This window comes from Musa acuminata, chromosome BXJ1-5 (genome assembly GCF_036884655.1).
Source record: "Musa acuminata AAA Group cultivar baxijiao chromosome BXJ1-5, Cavendish_Baxijiao_AAA, whole genome shotgun sequence".
Classification (NCBI taxonomy): Eukaryota; Viridiplantae; Streptophyta; class Magnoliopsida; order Zingiberales; family Musaceae; genus Musa; species Musa acuminata.
In genome coordinates, this window is record NC_088331.1 from 43,658,004 (window position 1) to 43,679,366 (window position 21,363).

At 37.3% G+C, this 21,363-nt stretch overlaps 1 protein-coding gene across 2 annotated transcripts; it reads left to right on the forward strand.

The window, feature by feature from the left end:
- Window positions 1-6,179: 6,179 nt before the first annotated feature.
- On the forward strand, window positions 6,180-20,695 carry LOC103985501 (calcium/calmodulin-regulated receptor-like kinase 2). Of its 2 annotated transcripts, XM_009403222.3 has the most exons (8): window positions 6,180-6,316; window positions 7,096-7,449; window positions 8,264-8,417; window positions 15,629-15,755; window positions 16,928-17,013; window positions 17,096-17,167; window positions 19,419-19,622; window positions 20,168-20,695. In XM_009403222.3, exons 2-8 carry the CDS (start codon window positions 7,142-7,144, stop codon window positions 20,486-20,488), a joined length of 1,272 nt encoding a protein of 423 aa, XP_009401497.2. In that variant the 5' UTR covers window positions 6,180-6,316; window positions 7,096-7,141; the 3' UTR covers window positions 20,489-20,695. The 2 variants fall into 2 exon arrangements, with proteins under 2 accessions (XP_009401497.2, XP_065040347.1); XM_065184275.1 differs by lacking the exon at window positions 17,096-17,167.
- Window positions 20,696-21,363: the final 668 nt, after the last annotated feature.

Sequence of the window (21,363 nt, forward strand, 5' to 3'; positions counted from 1 at the left end):
ATAGCTTCACTATTTCTGATTTTAACAATTTTAAAATGATCGATCATTAACCCATCAATGATCAAATTCATATCTATTTATGAAATTCATAGAACTAAAACTATCTTTTCTTAATTATATCAGATCTCCTATCTATTTAAATAAACTTCGGTGCAAATTTGATTAAAAGATTATAAAATCTTAAATCATTCAAACTCTTGAGTTTATTATTTAAACTATTAGAATAAAAGATCAATATTGACAAAGGAAAGTTCAAGAAAATCAAATACAAGGTAAAGTCAAAATGACTAAATTCCAAAACTATTTTCAAAATAATAAAAATTCTAATAGAACTAAGGTCATAATTTTATTCCTAAGGGTAAAATTTTTAAACTAAAGGCTAAAGGGTTTAAACCAAGATTCTTATATCTTAATCCAAATTCTAACCTTAATCCTAAATCTAACTAATTTCAAAACCTCAAGCACTCCTAAGAAGCTAGAAAAAGATGGCTTCTAGTAAGTTTATGCCCAAGACAATCATCTTATTCTTCTATGAAAAGAAGGAAAATGTGATTTTCATAAAGAATGATTCATTTAAGCCTAAATCTCAAGTTAATGTGATGAAGGTTGAACTATCAAATTTTATTTTTTTCTCCCAATTATGAATCTAATCTATCATGATTTTGACTAGTGGCTAGATTCTAGTGCAAACATTTATGTTTGTGCTAATCAAGAATGATATTTCTCTTATTAGATCTTAAGTGGAAGAAGAGTAACTAGGAGAGAATGGAACCTAACTAGTGGATCTTTCCTAGTCTAGTTAGGATATATAATAGCTTTGGAAGCAAATCTCCTAGGGAGATATTGTATATAGGGAAAGGTTTTGTATCTAAAAAACTTTTGTAATCGCTCTTTCAATCAATAAAGACGAATAATATTCTAATAAACTTAGCAAATTTTGTAAATATCATTATATAATTCAGGAAGTCACTGCTCTCTATTCATCTTAATATGTAGTTGAAAGAAATAATAAGATTATTTTAGATATAGCTAATGCCTTAATCCTTAGTTCATAAGTTCTCCAAAACTTATGGAAGAATACTCTTATCTACTTGTTATATACTTAACATGATAAAGAGGTAAATGCTTATGAACTTTGAAAGAGTTACAAATCAAGGCTAAGTTACTTTTAAACGTGAGGGTGTTTAGCTAATATTAGTTTGTCAGAACCTAAGTGTTTAGCTAACAATTGAGGGTGTTCAGTTGTAAAGCTAATATTACTTAACAATTGAGGTTGTCTTTGTATGATTCTCCATAGCAATACTTGTATATTTCTTATAACAAATTCTGAAATACTTGAAATCTCAAATGTCTAATTGAATCTAGAAATATATCGTTATTTTTTTAAAAAAAATTTCATCTTTTTCAACTCATATAAAATCTAACATTGAACCTAAAAGAAACAACACAGGTTAGATTGAAAAGAACTTAAAGGTGATGATTTTATCTATTATATGCTAAAAGATATAATAAGTTTATTTCTAAAAGCTATTTGCTTTTTTTAATGTTTCTTTCGGGAAAGAGACTATTAATAGTAAAATAAAAATCCATAATTAGTAATTATACTTGAATTCTCGCTAATTTATCTCATAGATCTAAATCCCTATATTGCAAGTAGATTTTCAAGAAGAAGATTAAGATCGATAGTATAATTAAATAAAATATAAGACTAGATTTATTGCTCTGGGTTTTTGGTAGAAATCTTACATTGATTATTTTAACACTTGTGTACTTGTATCATGAATTACTATCACCTGAGTCATACTTATTTTTGTTTCCAATCTTTTTGTTCACTAAATGGATGCAAAGACTATCTTTCTACATAAGAGCTAGAAGAACAGATATATAAGAGCTAGAAGAACAGATATATATGAACCGAAGGATTTGTCATATTTTGATAAAAAGAAAAAATTATGCAAGATGATCTAATCCCTATACTGACTCAACTCAACCAAACACCTAGGTAGTGGCATCAAAAATTTAATTATATAATTCAATCTTTTGAATTTTAAATCAACGAATATGATAAGTGTCTTTATTATAAAAGGATAGGAAATAAATTTATCTTCTCTATCTTTATATTGATGATATCTTATTTTTTTGGCTTTAGATATAGATTTGATCTTGGAGATTGAATCATTTTTATCTCACTACTTAGATATGAAAGGTCTAATCATCTTAAGAATGAAAATCTAAAAATTTTCTAATTCTATATCATTATCTCAATCTTATTATATTTAAAAATTAATTTAAAAAATTAGATATTCTAACTATCTTAGGATCCAAATGATCCAAATTAGATATTTTTAGCTCCTTATAATCCAAATGATCTCTTCTCTATCTATCAAATAGGAATAGACCTAATTTTTTTTATGTTATATCCAAACTTGGTAGGATATGTATTCCTTTGTAGTGAAAGTACTAAATCTTAATAATTAATTAAATAAATTATTATTGTCAGAAGTACTATGGAAGTGAGCTTGTAGTACTTGACACAACTTATATTGAAGTAGAATGATATAAGAATCTAATTTTTAATCTTTCAATGATCTGAAACCCTATACCTCCTATATCTATTCATTGTGATTATAAAACTATAATATTTTTTATAAAAAAATAATTAATACTAAAATAAGTTGACACATAAAGATTAGATAAAAAACTGTTAGATAGTTAGATTCACATCTTATTATTTTTATATTTTATGTTAAAACTGATAGTAATCTAGTCGACTATCATACAAAAAGCTTAAATAGGATTCAGGTACGGGTAGCATTAAGGGGGATGAGTCTTTATCTAAAATGAGTTTTCTAACGATGAAAATCCAATCCTTGTAATACAAGATCTCTTGAAGGAGGTTCAATGGGATAATAATGAGTTAATCGGTTGACTAAGGAGTAAAATGATTAGCACCTTAGTGCATATAGATATAGATACAGAGTTTATCTCTAACTTCGTCTTTATGGTGATTAGTGCTCTTATGTAAAGGTATAGGAAAAGTCTAACTGTGAAAGAGATCTCAAACGGTATATTTTACTAGATGTAACTCTACACACATTTGTAGTAGAGGCTCTCCCACATAAAAGAATCCGTAGATGATTATGGTTAGAGATATGAGTAATCATTAAAATCTCTCATGAATAAACAAGATACTTATGTATGGTTATTAGTACAACCATGAAGACATACTCTATACTATGTTTGAGTTGACTAAAATCTAGGTCAAAGGAATATAATTTAAAACCTGTTCATTTCATTTCCTTTAGTTGAATGTTTATTTTATTAAATGAGGTTAAGTCTTTCGAAAGATACTGACTATACAGTAAATATGAGTTTTTTTAATGAATTATTGAAATTTGATGGGAAAAAACTCAAATTCTTCTTTACTGATTAGGGACTTTAGTCTCACTTTATATGAATGCTTACTTCATTAAATGAGGTTAAGTATTTGAAAAGAGATATTATTGTTTATACAGTAGATACACTAACAATAATTATTTTTAAAATAATTTTATTTATTTAGTTATTTATTTAAAGTAAATTTGAGATTTTGTGATGGATTGTTGAAACTTAAAGGGAAAAAAACTCAAATTCTCCTTTGACTTTAGTCTGACATTGGCACTCAGACATTTTTCTCTCAACTTTTTTACTCTCATCTTTAAAATTTTATAAAAAATTAAAAAGTAATGTTGATCCAAAATTATTTACATGTATTTATATAAATTTAAGCAACTCTTTGAGCTTCCACATCTTTGGATTTCTCATCTAAACTTTTTATTTTAATTTATATATAAATATATCTTTATTTAATCAGAAATTATTTTAGTATTATTTCTCAGATTTACAAGGTGAAGGCAATATATATCTTTCTTTGCCTCAATAGATAAAATTAGAATACTCTAATTGGATGAATGCTCTATCTTGTAGCTGAAATATAATTGGATTATATGGCTTTAGCTACACTGATCATAGATTAGGATGTAGGGCATCCTTGTTCCATTTAAAGTTCTTGGATTTCTTGAAACAGGATAGACAAGCTAAGATGCTGATAGACTCAACACCAAAAATGCATGACAAGTGTGTGTGCAAACACAAATGCAAATTATCACACAAACTAAATTGAGAGATAAATGAATAGTTTGCAACTTGAAAAATGTTGAATATGTTTGGTTACTAAGCAACTGACATACAGTATTTTTAACACAATGTATTTTTGTTTACTGCAGTGTAGAAAATCATGAGAACATTAGAAAAACTTTGTATTATAATTTATACAATCATGCTGGTTTCTTGTTCCTCTAACTTCAGGTGATGCCTCTGTTTCCTGAGACAGGATTCAAGACCAATAATCACTGTTAAAACCATGAGAAAAGGACTTCAGATGGGCTACTCCAGAAATCTAAAACCAGAAAACTAAATGCAGTCACTGAAATGTTCAACATGCTGCAAAAAAAGATTACCAAACAAGAATCTTGTAGTAATAGTTGATTCTTTTTGCTTAGTTATGTATATGACTTTGTAATAGTTTATTCTTATCAACCTATAATTTGGATCATTTCTTAATTTGTTCATGCTAATATTCTCTATATTGTTTCAATTTCGTCGGATGTCTCCAAAGAGACCTTATCAACCTATAATGGATATAGCAATCATAATTAGTCTCTTCTAACTTGAAGCTTGTACAAAATCTTCTACTATGATCTTGAAGTTGAAGATGCTTTTAAAATGCTACATCTCTCTTTTGATGCAGAAAGAAGGTTTCCTCTCTTAATTTGTAGTGACAAAACTGGCTAATCAAAAGCAATATTCATATATACAAATTTTCTTTTTCGACGATAATACGAGATCAATAACTCATCGAAATACGACTAAAATAAAGGAGACAAAAAAACAAACATAAGAGAATGCTGTTCACAGCTGAAGTGTCTTCCATCATGCATCAACTTACTGAAGGCCTTCTTAGAACCAATGATCCCAAATCTCCAGCTAATCTTGATAGTGAGAATACCTAATGCTAGCAATCTAGCTGTTCTAGTAAAACAACTAGAACTGATTGAATTTGAGGCACTCATGAAAATCCATTTAATCCTATCATCATTGAACTGAAAGATGATTAAGAGGGTGTAATATTAACAATCTCTGTTTCTTTATTCAGCAGCTTGCAGGTATTCTGCATGGTTGGTCACCACAAAGTAATGGATTGGGTTTTCATTGTATTATATTAGATTGTTTATACTTTTTGTTTAGGTATGGAATTAACTCAATCATGCAAGAAACTACCTAATTCACTTCATTTCTCTGTTGAACTTTTGATCAAAATCAATATAACATTAAGATGAACTTGATGGGCAAACATCCCCTCCTACTATTGATTATAATAAGAACCTTTCAGTTTATGTAGAATGATGGGAGGAATATATCTTTAGAACAAGAAAGCTGAGGGAATAAGAATCAGAAACTTCAGAAGCAGTGTTTTTGTTTGATTACATCTGCCAACCAAACTATACTCCCCACAGTTGTGATGGAGGAGAAAGAAAACTTGTCAGTCCTATAAGACCAAGTCTTCTTTGCTTCTAACCACTCATTGTTCATTGTATGTGTTGCTGAAGTAATTTGCTTCCTCTTGTTGATCATGAAGGGTGAGGAATATGACAAGGTAAGACTTCTTCCGCTGAGTTCAACAGTTTTGTAGCAGGACAAATCTAAGCATCTTATTCAAGAATGTTTCAGCATCAGGATTGGAGATTTGTAGAAGTATGAAGAATACATAAACACAAGAATCAAACAAGAAGAAGGATTAATGAGCTCTCGGACAGAGGCGTAGACGCAGTCAACCCGGTTAAATGGTGGACTCCAGGGGTCGTTTCTAATATTCCTCGATCCACATTTTAGTATCCTGTACCCATCTATAATCCCAAAAGAGCAGCTATCGGCGTGTAGAAGGCCTTCGATCCGACTTTGGCTCAACTGTTACAGCCCGTCTAAAAGCTCGTGTTATGATTGGCCCTCCTATCCGGTCCCATGCGAATGTTTCTCCGTTGACACCAATAGGAAGACTCCTTCATCTGGTTGCTGCCTTTACCTAGACAGAAGCTATACAACTGCGATCGCATCTTGAGGTTGTCTTCCCACGCTCGCCTCCTCTTTTTGACGTCGCGGTCTCCCTCTGTGCGAGTCCATTTCGCTCGTTCTTCGCCAAATTGATGCGAATAAGAACGAGTGTAGTCTACCGAAGACTTCAAAGTGGGAACCGATTGCTTTCCCTTTGCGTCGAGAGGTATGTGTTCGCAGCTGAGCTGATTGAGGTTTTGCCCTGCCATCTTTGATTCCAGTGGTCGAGTTCTCTTGACGTTTTCTTCCTCCAGGAAGAAAAAGTTCGATTTTTTTTCTTTCTCTTATTGTGCTCATGTGTTGGATTCTTGATTTTATTGGTTTACTTCTGGTTTTGGAGATGGAAGATAAAAACCCCAACGGAAAATTCTTTTCTTTGGTGATGCCGAGTTCGGAATACTTGCAATTCTCTTGCGGAAAAATCAAAGTGGAATGGGTTTTCATTTGATTCGGTTGGATTTTGTTGAATTGGTTCATGGCTTTTCTTTTCCTCTCGTTTTGGTTGACCGTTCTTTGGCTTTGAGCTTTGTGATCATGTGATCGACCCCGGTTGAGATTCTTCTCCTTCTCTTCTTCATAAATCAAGAACAATCTCTTGGCTTTGGCTTGAAGTTACCTTTTTTTAAGCACTGAAAAGTTAGTGAATGAAGATTAGCCAAAGTAATCCTGTTTGGATGTGGCAAAGTTAAAATATGATAATTCGTGCAATCGCATCGGCTATATGCTCACCATCGCAACGATGCCTTACTTCACAGTGCTGCAAGTTTATAATCTCTTTACAAGTTTGCAGTGAAACAACATGCCAAAAAACTTTTCCTTGACACCATTGTGGACAATTTACTTCGTTATATATTTGTTATGTAATTCATAAGCATTGAATATACAAACGTAGTTGAAATAAGCTTATTTGTTTTGATACAAAACTTGATATTCTATGCTGTGTAGGAATTCAAAATGTTATCTTCCTCTAAGATTCAGAAGGTCGTGAACAATGGGGAATCAGACTTATAAAATCATTATAGGGGTCTCAGTTGGGATTGCAGTTGGGATTTTGATCGGATGTGGTGCATTGATTGTTATAAGGCTCTATAAAAAACGTTCTTATGGCCAGCACCAATCAAGAGACCTCAGCATAGCATCTGTTCCCATACGTGTAAATGGAGTTAACACCAGCATTGATTCAAGTGCAACACTCTCTGGTTCTGGGACTAATTCTGGCTTCCAATACATGGCAAAGAGGAATGCTAACACTAAAGACCTTTTTGCATCTCTCTCAGGAATTCCAAGATATTCATACAAGTATGTCTTCTATTGGTCTTCTTAAATTTAATTATTATCTTTAGCTATGATTACTTATGCTAGAGCCTAAGCTATTAATTACTCACAGACATTCCTTTTATTTTCTGTGTGCATCTTTTGTTCAAGAGTATAATCTCAACATAGAATCTACTAACATTTTGCTTCCTGTGAATTCTTTGACAACGTTGGATTGACTAATATTTGATGAACTCTATTATATATCATGCACATGAGATATAGTTGTACTACTTAATTAAGAATATCTCTAGATAGTCATGTTAACAAGAGGTTAGAGTATTCTTTTCTATGTTAACAAAAGAATACTGCATATAGATTATATGAGATATTAAGGTAGTGGACAAAATATCTCTACATAGTTGAGAGTATTCTTTTCTATGTTAACCAAAAAATACTGCATATGAAATTAGATGAGATATTAAGATAGTGGACAAAATATGTTAGATAAATACTTTGTTGAGTGAACCAAGAATACACTCATCTTCCTGATCAAGCACATAGTTCTGTCATGATTCAGATTGTGGCTGATATTTTAATACATCTCAGCTTGTGAATAGATTTTGGATATTGGAGAACCTTAGCTTAATTTAGTGCTCATGTTTGAAAGATCATAATTCTAACAAAAAGTTTTTCTTAAATATATTAAATGTGACATTATTTGCATACTAAATGTTCCACTCTTTACATGTCATTTTCTTTCGATAAGATAGGATTACCTAGTATATAAAATATATTCATGTTTAAGCAATGGTATTTAGTAATTTGACTTAATGATATCTTAAAATGTGTTATCCAGGGACATCCAGAAAGCCACAAAGAACTTTACGACAGTGTTAGGGCAGGGATCTTTTGGCCCAGTATATAAAGCTGCAATGCCTACAGGTGAATTGGTAGCTGTTAAGGTGCTTTCAAGTAATTCAAGCCAAGGAGAAAAGGAGTTCCAAACAGAGGTATTCTGTTCAGTCTTTAGACATGCATGCTTCTACCTTTCGTTCAGATTGTTAATTAGCTGGCTATTAAAAGTTGAAACTTCCATAAACTTGGTTTAAGCTTGACTTGGTCTGATAAAATCCCACTTGCTGAATCAGTACATGAAGTTTTCTTTGAAATTCAAGATTTCAGGAAGAAAGCTATTTTGAAGAACATGCACTTGATGGACATGTATTCTACGTGTGAATTCTAGTGGTTTTAATCTAGGTTTGTAGTTTCGTACGGTACCAGAGTTTCGAATTCAGCTTGGTATGGTACGGTACGATACAAGTATACCTTTAGTCTTTAGAAATGCATGCTTCTACCTTTCATTCATATTGTTAATTAGCTGGCTATTAAAAGTTGAAACTTCCATAAACTTGGTTTAAGCTTGACTTAGTTAGATAAAATCGCACTTGCTGAATAAGAACATGAAGTTTGCTTTGAAATTCAAGATTTCAAGAAGAAAGCTATTTTGAAGAACATGCACTTGATGGACATGTATTCTATGTGTGAATTCTAGTGGTTTTAATCAAGGTATGTAGTTCAGCTCGGTACGATACGATACAAGTATATCGAGCAGTATGCTCTAGCGCAAGGTCTGTCATACCGAAGCGTACAGCCCGTACCGGGCGGTACGTTCCGGTCCGACAGGTTACCAGTACGCGGACTACCCGGTACCGCTACAGTGCTACAGTATTATACTGTAGCACTGCTACAGGATGAAAAAGTATAAAATTGTTCGGTACACTAGGGTATACCGCTCGATACGCCCTGATGTACCGCCCGGTACACCGGTACCGTACCGTACCGAGCCCGGGTCGAAATGCCGGTATGGTACGGTATGGCAAACCTTGCTCTAGCGTACCGCTTGGTGTATATATATATATATATATATATATATATATATATATATATATATATATATATATATATATATATATATATATATATATATAAGTTAAAAAATAAAAAAGGGGCGATGTTACGTTGTTTCTTCTCCCCGCGTTGACACGGACTTAGCTGGTTTTGCCTAAGTCGTGCGGCACCCTTGCGCGTCCGTCCGCAAAGGTCAGCCTCCCCGAAGCCTCCCATTATCCCTTAGGACCAACAAAAGAGAGAACGGGTTAAAGAGAACGCCTCAATCGGGATCCACAAGCAAACATGTCCGAAAAACACTTCATAGACAATGCAAATTACAAACAGACTTTACAAGCTCTGAACAGTAGCACAACAAAGGGTAAAATGGTCTATTATAGACCGAAAAGCTCTCGTACGTGTCCACATGACACCACCTTTATTTACAAGCCTAAAGAGACCACCAACCCAACTAAAATGAGACTTATAAGCCTTCGGCTGCCCCTCTACACGCTGTACAAGGCATGAACATGCCAACAGACACGGACAGATATAAGCATTACATCAAACATCCTGTTTCAAAGTTTGTCCGTGACATTCTCCCCCACTTATCCCTTCGACGTCCTCGTTGAAGCCTTTGTGAACACTGCAACTCTTCGCCTTTGCCGAGTCTTCAATCCTCTGCTCCACCTGCAATGCGCCTCCTGGCTCCCAGCTGCTCTCCGCTGCTATTTCTGAGTAGTCGAACCTTTGATCCGCCATGCTGCTTCAACTCGCCAATGACTCTGATTCTGGTGTGGGGTTGGCTGAGTTGTGTTGATCCTTGTTGATTCCTGCGGATCCACCAAATGAAGGAAAAGACCATCTTTACTGCGCCAGTCTCTCAAAATTTCCACATGCTGCTTGAACTGGGTGGATGCTTGTTGGAGCTTTAACGAGCATCGCCTCGCAAACTTCTGATGTTTTGGGTCCTTCCTCCACAAAATTTGCTCATTGACTCTTCTTTCAGTTAGTTGTCACATCCAAGTAGGTTCGCATCACTTCCGCTTTCGATTGACATTTCGTTGGGAAATGAAGCGGACAATCTACTCTCAGTAGCACTGATCACCGTTGGTGAGGATTTGACAACTATTGTCTTCCATTATCTTCGAAGGGTCTTTGAACTTGTGCAGAGCTCCTCTGCTGGATAGATAAGAGAACTGGGGTACTCGGTTTCGCCCATTCTCTTAAGAGTTGAGAAGGCAAAGGTTACATGACTTCGCCCGCCTCCTCGAGGTTGTACTTCATGCATCGAGCTGGTTACTGGTCTTCGCCTGCTCTTTGCTCACACTTCTGAAGCACTTGAAGTGTTTGCACTCCTTGCGTTGAGTTAGCTACTGTGATTCACCTTCTCAATGCCATCGAACTTTTGGAATGCGGGAAGTTTTCACCCCAACTTGGAGTAATTCTCTGATAGATGAGGTCGCCTCTGGGATTGTACCGTCTTCTCCATAAACCCTGCCGCCTACTTCACCGAGTAGCAAAGGTACAGCACCGCGTACTGCCTGCTTCGTTCCTTGGTCGTGCACTCTTGCATGACCCGAAGTCCTTCACTTACGGCTATCTTGATGAGAAACTTGTTGACACCGGTCTTACGAAGTTTCTTGGCCTCTGCCCTTCAGCCTTGTCTCGGTACTTGGAGATTGCCTTTGTATGCTCCACCTCCTCGGCCCCTTTCACGACCAAGTGCTCTCCCTCCGTGAGAGCAAGGGATCAATGACTTGTACGGAAGTCCCGCCTCTGTGGTACCATGGCGCTGCCATGCCCATGGCCCTACTATCCATCGCCTCGCATCTGTATCCCTTTTCTGCATGATCAGTAGAAATGTCTCTGTGGCACTCCTCTGAGTCCACCTCCATTCTGACTGATGCTTGATTTTTAGGTAGCTAAGTCCCTCTGGACTCGTCGTCGCTTCCTCGCCCCTTTCGACCCCCTGCTTCAACACCACTGTGTTCTCCAAGCAGTCTGTTTGGTCGATGGAAAGACAGACTGCAACTCCCATGCATGGCCTCTGCCATCACGTTGTAGAGTTTGCACCGATTCTGTTCTCCTTAGCTTCCTTGGTAGCAACGTTCGCTTACTCGACCTTGTCCTCGGACTTGTCGGGCTCCCTTAAGCGAATATGAGCTCTGGAGCAGTCTAACTCTCCAGCTGCTTCGATCATACCTCTGTATGATCAAGTCCCTCTCATGGAACTCACTAGTACTTGCATTCGAACTTTTCCCTTGGTGGAAAACAGCCCCCATATGCTGATGACCAAGACTTTCATCCGATGCAAAATTCGATGCACGCCCGGAAGACCCGCCTCTGCGGTACCATGGCCTTCACTCCTTGAATCCATAGCCCTTCTTGCCGTCGTGTTGTTCACCGAAGTGGAGCTTCCAATAACTTCCGATCATACCTCCATATGATCTCATCCCTCACGGGATGCAGTCGTGTGTATCGCATTGCCACGAACTGTTCCACCACGATCCGCTGCACCATGTCGCCTCCTGGTGACATCTCCATTGCATTATGATCCTTGTGGAATAAACTCGAATTGTGAACCCTCCATGTGTGGCCTCTGCCAGTACATCGCAGGGTCTCCTCCACCTTCGATTTTGTTCGCTCCTTTGGCAATCGACCTTCATCCACCCACTCTTGGGTCACACCAAGATGAAGCACCGCTCTAGGACAGTCCGTCGCCTAGTAGCTCTCGAAGTCCACCGACTTCACTGTAATCTGTGCACCATTGTCTGGATCCTGGGCCTCTGCCCCTACCAGCACAATCTCCGCTGCGCACTGCTTCCTTCATAGCAACTCAAATGGCAACACTGTGGCATATTCTTCAAGAGTACCCGCCTCTGCGTCCTCTTGCCCCGTGCTAAGGCTCTTCTGAACCCAACTTCGCCTCCGCAAATTGAGTCGCCCTAGTTCCTCCATCAAATGCTTCTCCGAGTTAAGGTGCATGTGCCGCGAAGCTCCCTTCGTCTTTGGCACCATGCAAGATGAGTCCGCTCCGTCAGAAAGAAGGACCCATGGAACAACATGATCCTACTCTTGCCTCTGCAAGAGTTCATGTCCTTGACCTCTGTCTAAGGAAAGCACTGTGCCTCTGCTCCATGTTCCAACTTCTATGCTGGCTCCCTTCATGCGGCTTGGGTACTTCGCCAAGTTACACCCAAGTTGCTCCGCTGCTCGTTTTTGCATTGAGTCGATGGTGGCCCTCGCGCCCACCATTCCACGGGTCAACCCTCCCTTGAGTTCGATCTCCACATCGACTCCAAGTGTGCCTTCATTTAAGTTGTTTTAGGTCGCTCCCCCACTTGATCTCGCAATGCATCCACCAATGCATTCTCTTGACGAGATCATGCGACAACTCCTCGCCGCTTGCTCAGTCCACCGAGCTTCGTGGAGTTGTTGTTTGTTGAGGTACTCCTCCTCAACATGTGAGGTCCGTCTCACATGATTCTCCCTCTGGAGAGCCGGGACTTATCCCTCCTGGTTAACTACCCCGTTGGAGCAACATCTCTCTTCATTTCGGAGACCACCATCCCCTTGGACTACTCCGATCTGCTGAACAAACTGTGCATTGTTCTGCCTCCTGCAAACGCACTTGCTAGATTGCGACTCCACGTCCATACAGCCCCCGCTGCACCCCTCAAGGCCTAGCAACATGCTGAACTCATTGCACACTTCAGCCTCCTACGGACGTATCCTTCACATGCCGAAGAGAAAGTTTCAATGCTCCATGGCGCCGAGTCTCGGTCGCCTTGGGATGGCCACGAACATTCCATCGTCCGCATACAAGCCCATGCATGAGTACCAAATTCTTCGAGTTAGCAATTCCCCTCACCTCTGTGTGCTTTGCATAACTCTTTTGGTCGTTGAGCAACTCATTCCACCTTGGATGGTCTCATTCTTGCCAAGCGCCTCGCTTGCCTAGAGCACCATCAAGTATAGTTGTCAACGTTGAGCCGTAGCTCAAACTCAGCCATCCCAACCTTTGTGCGCTCCACATTCTTCCAAGCTTGCCTATTCTCGTGGTGCCTCTTGCGCGAAGGGTTGGCCATTCCTCTGAATGTCAATCTCAGATGCCCGCTCCTCTGAGCGACTCCTTTTTCTTACATCACCATGCTCGTTTTCTCCCAAACGGTCGCGCGTGTGCTGACTGCCCTCAACGCAGCCCCGCTAGGTCCCCCACGTTTGCATGCTAAGTGTTTCTATGAGTGCTTGTCCCGCTCTGATACCATATGACACGGACTTAGCTGGTTTTGCCTAAGTCGTGCGGCACCCTTGCGTGTCCGTCCGCAAAGGTCAACCTCCCCGAAGCCTCCCATTGTCCCTTAGGACCAACAAAAGAGAGAACGGGTTAAAGAGAACGCCTCAATCGGGATCCACAAGCAAACATGTCCGAAAATCACTTCATAGACAATGCAAATTACAAACAGACTTTAGAAGCTCTGAACAGTAGCACAACAAAGGGTAAAATGGTCCATTACAGACCGAAAAGCTCTCGTACGTGTCCACATGACACCACATTTATTTACAAGCCTAAAGAGGCCACCAACCCAACTAAAATGGGACTTATAAGCCTTCGGCTGCCCCTCTACACGCTGTACAAGGCATGAACATGCCAACAGACACGGACAGATATAAGCATTACATCAAACATCCTGTTTCAAATTTTGTCAGTGACAGCGTGGGGAGAAGAAAACCTTGAAGCCTCAGCGACGTCGCCGAGGTTTCTTCTCCCCACGCCGAGGCTTCTTCTCCCTGTGTGGATTAGGAGAAGTCGCTGATGATGTCGAGGCCTCGTCACCTCAAACGAGGAGGTGACATCTCATCTGCAACGTCCGGCGAGGGAGAGCGATGATGGATCGGGATCGTCGAGGGAGAGCGGTGCCGGATCTCCAGGTTCTCCTTTTTCTTCTCCCTTTTCTTTTCCCTCTTCTTCTCCCTCGGCTAATACCGCCCGGTAGCGGGCAACGACGGTCGAAATCGATCGTCATCGATTGATTTCGGGTGGTAACGGGGCGAAAACAGTCCCAATCGACGGTACCACCCGGTGGCGAGTGGTCCGTGTACCAGTCTGCTTGTGGATCGGTACGTATCGCCCGGTACGGGCAGTATCATTCGAAATTAAAAACCCTGGTTTTAACTAAAACATACCTTAGATGAGCCTGAAATTTATCCAAAACTTTATACTAGATGATAACATTGTCTATACTCTATATGATGCAAATTAACCGAAAATCCCAATACTTTTATCTGATTCAGTCTAATGACTAGTGTCCAAACTAAACCCACAAGGCTCAGCCTAAATTTAAATTATCCATGGACCAAATTTATAAAATAAAGAAGTTTTGAAATGTTGTTTGACATATTAAGATTAATACTAACCTAGCTTTTTCTTATTGATGAACAGGGTTTTTGTTTTCAAGGAAGATGAACTATATAGTCTTGGAAACTAACTTGAACCATTAGATATTAATGAAAAAGCTTGTGCTAGAGAACTAGACTTCTCTGTTCATCATGTCTCTCATGCGTTGTGTGAAATTTGAGATAATAGTGTCATATTCATAGTCACGTATCTATCTGCCTGAAAAGTCCATTGTTTGATTGATTCATAACATTTCATTCATCCAACCTTCTAAGTAGTATTTTGCCTTTGGCCAGTTACATATGAATACTGAAGTATATCTTTTATTCAATCAATGTAATTTATCAACTGCTTATTTTTGTAGAACCAGTCAAATCCTAGTCATTCCATTTCTCAAGCACAGAATCAAGAATCAAGAATCAGTGGCTGCTGTGATCTAAAGTCCTCAAATTTCTGGCTATGATACTTTTTTTTATTAGAGGCTATACGAAAAATAAACCCATTTACCATGAGATAGATGGAAAATATGCCTGCAATTGTTATTTTCTAAAACATATCTTAATAAAAACAAGAAAAGTTCTGATTGAATCATTGCTGAGAAGTGAATGCTTCATTCAAATATCTGAATTATAATGGCAAGGGGGTGCTACCTTACTGTATGTCATTGGAGAAATAAAGTCCCAAAAAACAAAATGAATGTTGAATCTCTTTCAGCAAGACAAAAAAGATAGAGAACTGGCAAGTTAATGTTACATACCGTGCTGCCGCCATGTCCCAGGCCACTGACCAAAATGGGGTTGTGGAGGGAATATAATCCTTAGTTTGGTTCCGAAGATGCATCAGTATTGTTTATGTACCATTTTCTCTACTGAAAAACTGTGTACGAGCAAATGTGAAATTTTAATATTCTTTTGTTATCTTTCACTTGTCTAGGTACTTTTGCTTAGCAGGTTGCACCACAGGAATCTTGTGAATTTGGTTGGGTATTGTGTAGATAAAAGCCAACGCATGCTCATTTATGAGTTCATGACTAATGGGAACTTAGCAAGCTTCTTATATAGTAAGTTCAAAATTTTCTATTCGGCTATGCAAAGCCAGCATCACCCGAGTTGCATGCCATACTAGTATACATATGAAGTATACTCTGGATGTTTCTACGATATCTAACTACAATCATCATCGAATTTCTGAAATATGATAATTGATTAGTTAACATGTGACTAAACAAATTTTAGAATTATCTTACAACCGTAAAACATCCTTTCTTTGTTAATCAATCAATTATCATGATTCTATCACAATAATTGAAATATTAACCAAATGTCTACAATAGAGCTTTTTGTAGTTTATTGGTTTCTAACAACAAAGCCTAATTGTTTTATGCATCACATACACATGCAGTTCCATATATGAGTAAGTTTCTATGTCATAGAATACCTAAGTGCTTCTCAAACATCTCATGCTAATGAGTCACACAAGTAATTGATCTCATTGTGATTAAAGTAATCTACAAAACAAGCACTCTGTTCAATCATAACTAATTATGCCAACAATAACTTTACAGGACAAGCTCTGATATTCTGGACATTGCAGATGATTATCTGATTATACGGAAAGTCTAGAAATTTTTTCTAGCACACAAACTCGATAAACACTAAAAGTCAGAAATTGCATAAAAATCATGAACCTTATGTTCTGTTATCAATGTAGAGTGTAAAATTCTGCAATTGCTACCAAACAAACAAAACACATAAAGGCATATTGGCATGCTAAATTTTTTACAAAATTAATTGTCCATGATGGAGTTTGACTCTGTGTATGTTTCTCTTGGCCTTTATGTTAGTTGTTGCATGTGTGTTCTTCACAAACTCACTAGAAGTTCATCAAAACCGAAAATTATAAACTAGTACAAGAAGTTATGAATATCATGAAACATCTTCTGTCAGTTTTATCCTGTTTCAGTCCATGATGATGCTGGACCTTGAACTGAAAATCTCAAATCTTGCATAAATTTTGATGCATTAGTGTCTAGTTATAGCAACTTAGGATTGTTTAATCCAAATATTTGATCAATTGTTTAGTTTTAGATGTTCGAACCGTGGTGTTTTTCTCCCAAATGATCAGCAATTTCCTTGCATTTCAAAATTTGTGAATAATTTGGATATCACTTTGTTTCTTTTCTTTTTCTTTGTTCAACTGCAACTGAACACTTACCATCATGAATGTTCTTAGGTGATAATCCAAGAATTTTGAGCTGGGAAGAGAGACTGCAAATTGCCTCTGATGTTTCACATGGAATAGAATATCTTCATGAAGGGGTATGTTATATATCTTATTTTCATATTGTAAATTGTTAACCACCCTCTAGGGCCAGTTAATCATACAATAATTTTTGAACAGGCAATCCCTCCTGTCATACATCGAGATCTAAAATCTGCTAACATACTCTTAGATAAATCAATGAGGGCCAAGGTGAGTCAACTTGCATGTGCATTGCAATTTCCATTTTTTTATATAATTTTCTTGTTATGATGACAATGAAGTACCAGTAACAAGTGTTTGGCCATTTGTTAATCCTTTATGGTATCAATTCAATATAATATTTGCTTTTGAAGACTTATTTCCATATTATAAATATGGATATAATTATTTCCATAATTTTTGTCCTGTCAAGAATTATGTTACCCATGTATCTGAGCTCAAGAGACACCCTTGGAAGAAACTTAAGATTTTCTTATCATCATGGTATAATCTTATAAAGAATCAAATTATGAGAACTTACAGACTTAATTTTCTTTAACAATGGTAAATTTTATAGTCATTTGACAACTTAATTCATTGAATTGTTCAGTGTTTGCTGATGCCTTCCTTGGTTTCTTTTTCTATCATTTATCATTGTTATCTCCTCTCATGTTTTTCACATTGAAGAATCTTGCACCTCATTTTCCTTTTATATTTTGTATTTGTGTTGGCAAATCATCAATGCTTTAGCCGAACTTGTTCTAACTTTTGAACCTATTACTTTTCGTGTCTTGATTGTTGATCAGCACTACTGAGTCAGAGGAGATCTGCGGAAATTTTAGTATTCTGATACTATTCCAAACAACCACTTCATATGCATTCATAAACGAATTCTAACCATGAGTCCATGACCTTATAGGAATGGTTTGCTTCACTCTGTTAATAGAAGTTCACAAGACATTTTTGTGTTTTCTCTACCTCATCAGAGGCCTATTGGTAAAGACGCTAATGGTAATTATGGAAAGCAACCATCTTCCTGCATGCAACATGTGATCCAAACACAAAGACTTGTGAGGTTAACTTCTTCTAAAGTGGTCCCTTTGCTACATTATGATCATCAATCTTGCAGAGCTTCGTAGCAAAATCATGTCAATGTAGTTGCACTTAACCTCTTTTAAATTTATTCACAGGTCATTTTGTAGATTTTGAAATCTTAATTGATTCTTTTTCTGCTTTGCAAAAAAATGATCTACTAGATCTTAGGTATGTATTCTGGATAAGTCATAGTCGACATAATTATCCAGGGTCACACTTCTAATTTGAAGTTACAATACATTTGAGAAGTACAGAATGAAGTAAAAAAGATATTCTGTACAGTGCTGGAATAACATGTTAATAAATAAAATTGATAAATAAGCATGATTTAATGAATGCTAAGTCTATGATTCTGCACATACAAGTTGCAAGTTAGAATTGTCTGTTCTGATTATACTTTCTCCATTTGCTGAGTAAGTCACCATATTCCCAGATCTCTTTAGTAATACTTGACAGGTCGATCTTTCCAAATAAAACATCTAGTTAGCAACCGTAGCATATAGTATTTGTTTACAAATGGAGGCCAAGAACCTGGTAATGAGAGGAAATGGAAAAGGCCTTTAGAGTGGATGAATGTCTGAGTGGAGGAAATAAGGATTTGTCCGTGTTCTATCTGTTTGAAGCAGAGAGAATGAAAAGATTCTGGGTTCTGATGGGCTTTGCCAATGAACACAACAAATTGTATGATTGAACATGCACAGGGAACAGTACATGTGGCCATGCACATGCGGTCCTGCATATAGATTGAGTGGATTTTACTAACAGGAATTTTAGTCAGTTGTCTTTAATTAAATGAGAATATATTTGCTGATATTTTGTTAAAGAGAGAGTGCTTTCCTGTTTCTGAAGCACAAGCTCATATCAGGTCTGTCATACCGAAGCATACCGTCCGGTACGGGCGGTACATACCGGTCCGACAAGTTACCGGTACGTAGACCATCCGGTACCACAACAGTGCTACAGTATTATACTGTAGTATTGCTATAGTACTACAGTACTATACTATAGCACTGCTACAGTATGAAAATATAAAATTGTTCGGTACACCAGGGTGTACCGCTCGGTATGCCCTGATGTACCGCTCGATACATCGGTACCATACCATACTGAGCCCGGGTCAAAATGCCGGTATGGTACGGTACGATGAACCTTGCATATATTGATAAATTTCTTGTTGAAACTAGAACCCATACTTATTACGGAACTGCTAGTTGTCAATCTGTCTACACGTGCCAGAAATCTTTTTACCGTTGGAGATGCATATGCAGATAGTGATTTGCAAGAACTGACTTGGATGTTTCAGAATTTAGTTGGTCTTGTAATTTTATTTGCTGCCTACATCATGTAATTCTTTCATAATTAATTTTCATGCCAATTATCCGTGCAGGTTGCTGACTTTGGGTTGTCCAAGGAGGAGACATTTGACGACAGAAAGTCAGGCCTCAAGGGTACATATGGTTATATGGATCCAGACTATATGTCAACAAGCAAATTCACAAAGAAGAGTGATATATACAGTTTTGGGATTATATTGTTTGAACTAATAACAGCAATAAACCCACAGCAAGGTCTAATGGATTATATAAATCTTGTAAGTTCTTTCTCTGCTAACCATAGATTTAATTGTTTTAATGAAAAGAAACATAACCTTATCTCTAACTTCAGTGGGAAACATTCCATAGACTGAAAGAAAATTAATTGGTAATCTATACATGGTAGAAGAAAATTTGCATTCTTTTTTACATTTACTGATCATTGGTTAAAGGTTATTAAGTAGTATGTACATGGTAGAAGAAGCCACATTCATCTGATAACTAAACTATAAAATAATTACAGGGATTCCAACACTATTATGTTGCATAGTTTCTGTACTTTCAAATTTTGGAGTAACTAAAATGTGAGATTTTACTCACTATTAGAACTCCAGTTATGCCCAACAATGAATTTTAGCAGAGTTAGAATACTTGCTTTAATCTAGTTTGCCAATCTAAGGAAGTGCCACTTGTATCCAGGTTTGATACTGCATCAAGTTTGTTAGAACATTTGTTTTTAAGTACTACATAAATGCTGCTAAGTGACAAATACACTGACCCAACACTATATTTTTCACGGACTGCCATATGTTGTTGCTTCCAGGCAGTGATAGGTGAGGATGGCAAAGCTGACTGGCAAGAGATAGTTGATAAGAAACTTGTTGGTAGGAGCAACCCGGAGGAAGTGAGGCTTCTAGCTGACATTGCTTACAAGTGCTTACACAAGACACCAAGAAGGCGCCCCTCGATTGCCGATCTTACTCTGGCTATTTCAAGTATAAGACAGCGGCGTTTAATTAACAGCGACACCTTACCTTCTTCAGGAAGTGATGATGCATCTAGAATCATGAGGAGGATTGAGAGCCAACAGGTGGAGCTGAGTAACGTGACCAGTTTGAGAAGCCACATGTCCCTGAAAGTATGAAATATCAAGTTAGATCTCAGGGATATACACATTAGTCATTTGCTCCCTGTGAGGCTACTGCTTGGCTTTCCATTACTATGTTAATCGAAGTCGAATCTTGATGGTGGTATTTGACAGGGATGCATGTGGATTGACAGAATCCTAGATTAAGAGTTTCAACTTGTACATAATGGCCTCTTGCATTTATCAGTTCATACATATTCTTTCTTGCTGGTGTTCTGTTAAACAATCCTATTGATAATACTCATATATCAGCAGAGAGTTCATATAATCCTGGATACTCTTGTCAGGTTAGTTTCAAATGTCTTGTAGAAAATCTTCTGGTGCTGCATATGGATCGACTACCAAGAAACCAGGAGGAAGTATACACCCCAAACAACATGGATATAGAAACTATGGAGAAGGAAAAAAACCTCCAACCCAATACAACACTTTCAAATTTGTAGGTCTAGAGCAAGTAACTTCATCCTTTGAAACTCTCTCTGAAACCTGCATTTGTAGTCATGATTTTAAATCTTTTACACATCATTTGAACAAATACCTTCTATGCATCAAGATACAAGTCTTCTTGTATGACAAACCTGTGACCCAAATCAAGCCAAACACAATGCATCAATTGTGATACCATAAACCTGCAAATCTCAGTTGCAGCTTCCATGCCAAAAAGCTAAAAGTCCTTTTCTGAGCATATCATGCATGCCAAGTACGCAAAAGCTATGTTCTGTGATTTCATCTGTAAACCTTGCAGGTTACTAAAGGCAGCTTTGTACAAGGTAAGAATGAGGTGCTTTTTGCTAAAAAGAATGCAGCAGAAGGCAATATGTGTTTGTGGATTAATAGTTCCTACTTGGGTCTAAAGTTATGACTGTTTCCAT